Source organism: Sinocyclocheilus rhinocerous, unplaced genomic scaffold, assembly GCF_001515625.1.
Source record: "Sinocyclocheilus rhinocerous isolate Xijiao unplaced genomic scaffold, SAMN03320098_v1.1 scaffold395, whole genome shotgun sequence".
In the NCBI taxonomy this organism is placed as follows: domain Eukaryota; kingdom Metazoa; phylum Chordata; class Actinopteri; order Cypriniformes; family Cyprinidae; genus Sinocyclocheilus; species Sinocyclocheilus rhinocerous.
Window position 1 is genome coordinate 3,367,702 of NW_015660890.1, and position 9,531 is coordinate 3,377,232.

The 9,531-nt window shown below is 34.3% G+C and overlaps 1 protein-coding gene across 1 annotated transcript in view; it reads left to right on the plus strand.

Moving 5' to 3' along the window:
• The first annotated feature begins 1,888 nt into the window (after window positions 1-1,888).
• LOC107726012 (solute carrier family 13 member 4) overlaps window positions 1,889-9,531 on the plus strand; it is an 18,129-nt gene continuing 10,486 nt past the window's right edge. The window contains 2 exon segments of the mRNA XM_074560126.1: window positions 1,889-2,047; window positions 6,494-6,622. Of these exon segments, the coding sequence (XP_074416227.1) occupies window positions 1,928-2,047; window positions 6,494-6,622 (249 nt within the window). The 5' untranslated portion in view covers window positions 1,889-1,927.

Sequence of the window (9,531 nt, forward strand, 5' to 3'; positions counted from 1 at the left end):
CAGAATGAAAGTCAGTCAAACAGAAGCCCACAAACAGCTCCGACCCCAGTGTGAGCAAACAAAGCTTTGCTTTAGTACAGCATTTTCTCAGATTACGTTTTCTCGCTCAGAAAGAAATTACAAAGACTTAAAGCACATTACACAACAGACAAGCAGCAAACAGAGATTTTTATTCCTTGTTGGCTGCATTACGTTGCAGAACAGCACTTCAAGGCAGTCTTTAAAGGGGTCATATGATGCTGCTAAAAAGAACATTATTTTGTTCTACTTGAAAAATGCCAATTCAGTTACATTAATTGCTCTGTTTTCCACTAGGTGGCGTGTTATGCACATAATGGTCAAATGTATTGGACTGATTGAAGATTCAGACTGATCTTGTAATTAATTTCATTTTAATTGGTGCTTTTTTTGTACAAAAGTAAAATAGATACATATTATAGATACAGAATAGAAACTGGCAAAGAAGCCACTGGTAGATATTTGTCTGATTATTATGTATATAATATAATATAAAAAACGAACAGAACAATTTCTAAAACATTATATTGTTCACATTTATAATAAACGATTGTAAATTAATAATAAATGTTATGCAATTTATTATATTAATTATAATTATATATATTTATTTTATGTTGTAATTAGTGTTTAATATACATATATTATAAATTATTAATAATTAATTACAACCTTACTGGATTTATAATATATACATAATTAGTATACATATATCATTTAGAATTTTATTATAACATTTTAAATTATATAATTAAATATTATAAATAAATCATATAATTTTATTATAATTACAGTTGGACACACCTTACATTTCACATTGGCTTTAAACCCTTTTGATAGAAAGGCATTTTCATAAATGCTTAATATTTACCTGGATGTCTGTTCTTTCTTTCTTTCTTTCTTTCTCACTTTCTCTCTTTCTTTATTTTAATGGATCAGTTGGAGCAGCACACATGTGAACTCCAGTTCACATCATGTCAGGACGCACATCATGAAGATTTGCGTAACATTTGTTCAGAATTTTTTGATTGTACTATTATGCTAAAAAGTGGAAAACAGCCATGATTAGGTATTGACTGATAGCGTATGTACAGCACTCAATGCACTCGCCTGCTTACATGAAATGTGCGTTACATTCTGCGTAATCATGACATACAGGCTATGGGTTTAATGTGATCTTTTGAGCGCGCGTTAATGCAGGTGCTTCTGCTCTTTATTTCCTGACAGGCTGAACAGCGTGTTCTCTGCTCCCTGTTGAGTTTATTCTGAGAAAACGACGCTGTTGCATCTAAACGGTTCAATTTGGCTCGTGAGCATCGCAACCCCGCGACCCCACGTCCATTCATAAACTCCACTCGTTCACCTCTGATTGGTCCGGCTGTAAACTGGGAGGAGATATGGTTAGATTAAAGTACAATTAGCTTTACCGCGTATACTCACACGTTTCATCTTCATCCTAGGAAAGGTTTTTATAACGCACACGGAAAATAAGTTCATCAAGAGGACGGTTCATGCATGTTTAAGCGCAATTGGTGACATTTTACAGTGTAAAAAAAATTAGAAAGCATGGCGAATCAGAGATAGACGCATTTACAGGTGGAGACACAGAAGAGCCATCGGTGTCCTTTTCATCAATACACCCTGAAATCCTAGAAGAGGGCCTGCAGTCACTCCTGGATGGACTAGAAGGACTACAGCCACATTCAAACAGGAACCAAAGAGAAAAGTTGCGCTCTCAATCCATGCGAACTTTTCCGAGAAGACGCGCAGCGCGTAAAACGCACGAAAAGGGAAGCAGGACAAGAAGAAGTTAATAAAAAGTCATAAAAAGCTGAAGGGGGAGTAAAGCAAACTTCTCGAAGACAACTTCTTGGACTTCTCAGAGCTGAATTGAACAAAGCGTTCTCCCATGAGGCTGGAAGGTGCCAGAATGGACTTGATCAAAAAATTATGGACGGCTCGGAAACTCATTCTCGTGGTGATGATTCCTTTATCGCTGCTGCCTCTGCCTCTCATCCACCCGTGCAGTGTAAGTAGATCCTCAGTCATTTTGGCGCGCTTTTACGCGCTGCTTACTTTTGGGCACGTGCACTACATTGTGCGTTTAAATGCATTTTATTTAAACGTTATCGCTTTTTACGTGGTTTTAAGTAGATTTTAAATAAATTATTATTATTGATTAATTATTAAATTATTATTTTGATTAGTTTACTCCGCAAGGAATCTTTATATACGTGGAAAATGTGTGCAGACATAAATGAAACGCTGTTTTAGAGGCAGACAGACAGGTTAAATTATATAATGTCTTAAACAGTATAATTATGATATGGCTAATTCTTAACTGATTATGGTCTCCTGGGGTTACTCGAGGAGCCGCCGCGACCTCTCACCTGATTGGTCGTTTTCCAGGTGCGCTATATCAGAGCCGTGATGGTTCAAGTGCGCCGATGTTCTGACGGGAATTGTTTGTTTGAAACATCTGCAGGTTTTACAGATGTTGTTTGTTTGTGTATAGCAATTGGGATCTCAGATTCAGTCCAACAACAGCAAAGCCTGCAGAGAGGCATTGCGCTTATTTGACCGGAGACGTCATCTTGAATCCTACAAAAAAACCGCTTGCAAATCGTTTTAGTGAATTTCATTTTTTCATACATATGTGCATGCCATTCTTACGCAAAATGAGATTACGAGAACAAACCGCATAAAGACTTTTCTTTCTTTTCACGTTTAATTCAGTGTCGTTTCTTTCGAAATGTATAGGCTACTAGTTCCGAGTGTTTCAAAGTAAACCCACACCATTTATTTTGTCAGTGTACGGTGAAATAACAGTACAAAAAAAAAAAAGATTGAAAAAATCAGATGTGCAGAAAATGACTGAAGTGAGTGCTTAGCCTATTTCATATATTTACTCGAAATTCTCTAAAAATGGAAAAATAAAAATATATAGATATAGGCAGATTTCTTACTAAAAACTGGCCAGAAATCACAGTGCATTTATGCATTTAGCAGATTTTTTTTTTGTAGTGTCCTGTGGTGACACTGTCGTGACATTACTACACTCTAAAAAATGCTGGGTTAAATACAACCCAGTGCTGGGTAAAATAGGGACAAACCCAGCAATTGGGAGCCCAATTGCTGGGTTTGTCCCTATTTTACCCAGCACTGGGTTGTATTTAACCCAGCATTTTTTAGAGTGTATAATTTATATAAAACATTTTTGTAATAGGTGCAGTTTATGCATGGATTATTTGTACTTGTAATTAATTTTTCACACTGCAGGGCCATTTCAATTGTTAAAGCAAATATGTTAACTAACTAAATGAATGAATGAAGTGGTGACAGGATCTAAGAAATACACTTATACATAAATAAAAATGACCTAAACTAACATAAATATAACTAACTTCGCCTAAAATCTTACTGCTGAAGTATCCAATTCCGTACAAAAAAAAAAAATGTTTAGAAATTTTCACAAATAATTACAAAGAAAGGGCAAGAAGAACATTAAGTTTAATGCTTAATTTTGAAATGTAGAAAGACTGAAATAGTATTTTCTGATAATTATTCACAATTTCAATATAATATCATGCATTTGGGAGATGCTTTTTTCCAAAGCCACACACATTATAATGAAATGAGACACATGATTCAAATTGATCTAAACAGCAGAAGTCAATACAGGCAAATGTGGAAACAGCGCACAGATCAGGAAACGTCATTATCTTCTGCCTTGACAGCTTTTTTTTGCAATTCCAAAACATGTTTAAGAACCTTGCACAGGTCTGCTTATCTCTCTCTGATAGAATCAGAAATAAAGGGGTTAGTTCACAATAGTTCACTAACCCCATCTCACCCGCCGACTGAAAGCAATTATTCACACAAAACAATTATGTAGGCTAATGAATGCAATGTGTGTGTGAGTCCTGCGGTGAAGCTCGTGTTGATGTCGAAACAGAACCGTGTCGTTTTAAGTGCGTTTCCAAATAAAGTTGCTTGATGTGTAATCATCTAATGATCGATTATCATCAGTTTCCTTTATCATCAATGCCCCATCGGACCTTCTAACAGAAATCAGCTGGATCTGATGGACTGATTTCTTGAGCAATGATGAGATTAGAGCAGAACAAAAAGCAATGTGCCAATAGAGGCTTAATCTGCAGCGTGCCACATAACTGACGGCCTTCAGCACAGTTGGGCGGTAATGAGAAAGCAGAAAGCTGCTGGCTGGAGTTTATGAACACAGGAGCTCGCTGAGGGATAATCAGCTTTGGCGAGAGTGCTGAGAGACAGAAGAAAGGCCAAAAAAGGCCAAAAAACAGGCGACTGTGCCCATGCTAAATTAGTGCTTACTAAAAAACTAAAACGCTATTTTGGACCCGTATCCGGGTCCGTGGAGTTTAAGTAGTTTTAATAATGCTTTATAAATGTCATGTGTAAAATGGTAACACTTTACAATAAGGTCCCATTAGTCAGCATTAGTAATTACCTTACATGCACTAAAAAGAAACAAATTTTCATGTAGAAATTGCTAGTAAATATCACAAACACTGTAATTACTAAGAACAGGCCAGTTTTGAAGCTGAAAAACTCAAATTGTATCTTCTTGTAAAATGTACTCCAGTAATATTTGTTTGATTTACTATTTTGAAAAATCATGTTTACAGTGTGCATACAAAAAGTTGGTGCGGAAACAATTTTTAATTCAGAAATGGCTAGTAAATTTCACAAATAATTACAAAGAAACGGCAAGTAACACATTGAGTTAAACGTGAAATTTGGAATAGAAATTCTGAAATAGTGTTTTCTTGCAAAACGTACTCTGATGATCTTTGTTTTATTTGAAAAATAATTTTTACAGTGATTTTTTAAAAAGTATTTATTCATCTTTGTTAATGTTAATAAAATACAACTGTTCATGTTAGGTCTATTAAATAATATTAGCAGGTAAAACTTTTGATTTTAATAGTTAGTATTAATTAGTAAATGTTAGAATTAGCATAAACTAATATTAATAAATGCATTTTTCATTGTTAGTTCATGGTAACTAATATAGTTATATAATGTAAACAAATGGAGCCTTATTGCAAAATGTTACAATGAAATACAGTGTAAAAATTATTTATTATTATGAGTACATTTTACAAGAAAATACAATTTTAGCCTTTTTACTGCAAAATTTAATGTTTGCAGTCTCGTTGCTTTGTATTTGTTTGTTTTTTTTGGTGAAATTTATTAGCAATTTCTGACTGAAAGTGTTTTTCAGTGTATGAAGAAATAACACTAAAAAAGCAAATCAGATGTGCAGAAAATTCAAATGAGTCCTTATGTAATATTTACTGAAAATTCTCAAATAATTGAAAAATAAAAATATCTGTAGGCGGATTTCTATCAATAATCATAAAACTGGTCACAGATCAGCGCCTCTCTACATCCTCCTCATTAGCCTGATGTATTTATAATGTCTGGAATGTGTGAGCGTGTATTAACTTTGCTTTGCTCGGCCTGTTATAAAATCTGATTAATTATGAAATATGAGTCACCTGACAAATGCTCGTTCAGTCAGCCTAAGCTCCACATGCAGACTTCACACGGCTGAGATGATTCACATGTGCTAACATCATATTTGTGTTTGTTGTTTGCTGGACTCACGTGAAGTGTTGTGTGCCCAGGTCCACATATTTGGCAGGGCAATCTGGATTTGGATTTTTGTCCTGATTTGCGGACTGATGCACATGCTTTGAGCACATACATTGCTCATAATTAAAGACATAATTTGTTTAAAGTAATGATTTCCTCCTGCACTTTACATGCAAATCTCCTGTTTATATTTATAGATGTGAACGTAATCAGCTCTTTATCTTATTTAAGAAGATTTTATAACTGATCAACTGCATAAATACAAATGATTTCCTCAAAACAGATCTTACTATATTTCATATAGTCACCCAGTTTATAAGACACTCAATTTAAAATGGCTTGTTAACAATTTCTTGGATGTACACATAGTACAAAACAGTGCAGACAGTACAAAAAGCATGCTGTGGCAAGTCATAAACATGACTCAAAATTCTGTTAACCTTTTTAAAAATGGTTAATTTAAATAAAATGAAAATTGTAATTATATATATATATAGTTTATATAAATATAATACATTATGCATTATACAATATACTTTAATACTGCATATGGCTATATATTGCAGTATTGCTTTTCTATATACACACACACACACACACACACACACACACACACACACACACACATTAATCATGCATAATGTATGCATATATTGCAACATGGCCTTAACAATTTGGTTTTAATTAAATTATAAATAAATAAAATATTATAAATAATATTTATTGTAAATGTAAATAATACACACTGAAGTTTGACCTTCAGCATTGCCTAATATAATTCCATCCCGAATCAAGGAAGTGTTTAGGTCACGTTATGAAACATGTTCTGTGTCTGTAGGAATCATCGTGTGCGTACGTCCTGATCGTGACAGCGGTGTACTGGGTATCTGAAGCCGTGCCGCTGGGAGCCGCTGCGCTCGTCCCGGCCTTCCTCTACCCGCTGTTCGGGGTCCTCAAGTCCAGTGAGGTAAGAAACCTCTCTGTGCTCTTTCACTGTGTACAGTAGGATGTTTTGTGCAACAGGAAAGAACTGGAATACTGCAGGTTAAATGTTTAATTAACATACATAAATAGCAGGACTTTGCATTGCTTCTACAGCTGGTTTATATAATATTTAACCTGTTTTCTGGGGTAAATATCTGACCTGGTTATATTCATGAGCTTTTGAGCCTCAGGGTATGAGGCTTCTGTAGGTGATGTTTTAAGAGCGAAAAATGTCATAGTGTTTTTGTTTCATCAAGCATGAGAGTTTTACAGCTCAAAGAGCTGCTGATCGTTCATTTGCACCAGCCTGTTATCGCGCTCACACTAAACTGCCAAGATATTATGTAAAAGAAAATGCTGCATCATGTGACTAAATCTCATTGACAAACTTGACAAAGCAACCTGTTATCTTAAATACTGTAATCATGTTTGGCAAATATTCCCCTCTTTACGTAATCTTTTTTGCTGACTGCAGGGATTTTGGGTTGGAGATATATATATATGATTTAAAACTTTCAAGAAATGTTTCTTGAGCACCAAATAAGCATATTAGAATAATTTCTGAAGGATCATGTGACACTGAAAACTGAAGACTGAAGACTTTGCATCATAGTAATTAATTACATTTTAAAATATATTCAGATAGAAAACAGTTATTTTAAATTGTAATAATATTTCACAATATTTACTATTTTTACTGTATGTTGGGCAGCATAAGAAACTTCAAAAAAGTAAAACACACACACACACACACACACATTAATGATGCATAATGTATGCATATATTGCAACATGGCCTTAACAATTTGGTTTTAATTAAATTATAAATAAATAAAATATTATAAATAATATTTATTGTAAATGTAAATAATACACACTGAAGTTTGACCTTCAGCATTGCCTAATATAATTCCATCCCGAATCAAGGAAGTGTTTAGGTCACGTTATGAAACATGTTCTGTGTCTGTAGGAATCATCGTGTGCGTACGTCCTGATCGTGACAGCGGTGTACTGGGTATCTGAAGCCGTGCCGCTGGGAGCCGCTGCGCTCGTCCCGGCCTTCCTCTACCCGCTGTTCGGGGTCCTCAAGTCCAGTGAGGTAAGAAACCTCTCTGTGCTCTTTCACTGTGTACAGTAGGATGTTTTGTGCAACAGGAAAGAACTGGAATACTGCAGGTTAAATGTTTAATTAACATACATAAATAGCAGGACTTTGCATTGCTTCTACAGCTGGTTTATATAATATTTAACCTGTTTTCTGGGGTAAATATCTGACCTGGTTATATTCATGAGCTTTTGAGCCTCAGGGTATGAGGCTTCTGTAGGTGATGTTTTAAGAGCGAAAAATGTCATAGTGTTTTTGTTTCATCAAGCATGAGAGTTTTACAGCTCAAAGAGCTGCTGATCGTTCATTTGCACCAGCCTGTTATCGCGCTCACACTAAACTGCCAAGATATTATGTAAAAGAAAATGCTGCATCATGTGACTAAATCTCATTGACAAACTTGACAAAGCAACCTGTTATCTTAAATACTGTAATCATGTTTGGCAAATATTCCCCTCTTTACGTAATCTTTTTTGCTGACTGCAGGGATTTTGGGTTGGAGATATATATATATGATTTAAAACTTTCAAGAAATGTTTCTTGAGCACCAAATAAGCATATTAGAATAATTTCTGAAGGATCATGTGACACTGAAAACTGAAGACTGAAGACTTTGCATCATAGTAATTAATTACATTTTAAAATATATTCAGATAGAAAACAGTTATTTTAAATTGTAATAATATTTCACAATATTTACTATTTTTACTGTATGTTGGGCAGCATAAGAAACTTCAAAAAAGTAAAAAAGAATCTTACCAATCCTGAATTTTTGAATGGTAGTGTAAATAAAATAAAACAAAAAAAACAGCGTAATTTATGCCAGTGTTTTTTGCAGGGTTGAAATCAGAATCAGAATCAGACTCAGAATCAGAAAGAGCTTTATTGCCAAGTATGTTTGCACATACAAGGAATTTGTTATAGTGTCACAAGCTTCAGAAACTCAAATCTGAGTTTCTGTAACAAAAAATTATACAAAAAATGATGTTGCAGTTCTTTAGCTCAGTGATAGTAAAGGCTTTAACTGCGTGTGGTGGGCAGAGGTCAGAAAATAAGTCAGAGGGGATTGCAATAAAAGCTCAGAGTTCCCATAAACAACAGTTTATGAATTTTCTGTCATACTGACAATGTACTTATAAGCATGTTTGTAAGTTCAAGTGAGAGCCATCCTAGGTAAAAAACGTTGTGGGAGCATTGTTTTAAAATGTTTCTAATATCCAGTTGTCTTGTTTTGATTACAGTGTTATTTAAAGGTTATGTTTTTTTCTTAAAACATTCTAATAACTTTATATTTAACCAAAATATAATGTTATTTGAATGTTTTTTTTAGCATCCTAAGAACATTAAAATATCGCGCTTTCTTGTCATGATTAGAATGTTATTTAAAGGTTACAAAGTTACAAAGTTTCTTGCAATGTTCTACTAACTTGTTTACCCAAAGGATAACATTATTTTAATTATGTTTTTTAAAATATATTCTAAGAACATTAAAATATCCAGTTTTCTTGTCATGATTAGAACATTATTTAAAGGTTACAAACAACATTCTAATGTTTATTTTTACCCAAAACATAACATTTAATATTCTAAAAACGTTTTCTTGTCATAATTAGAACATTAAAGGTGGGGTAAGCAATTTCTGGTAGCCAATGTTGACATTTGAAATCACCAAAACAAACACGCCCCTACCCCAAAAGGGTCTCACCCCTATTTTGATAGCTCCGCCCCACACATATACGTACGCAACCCAGGCAACGATTAGTTCTGTGAAACAAAGCAAAACCAAT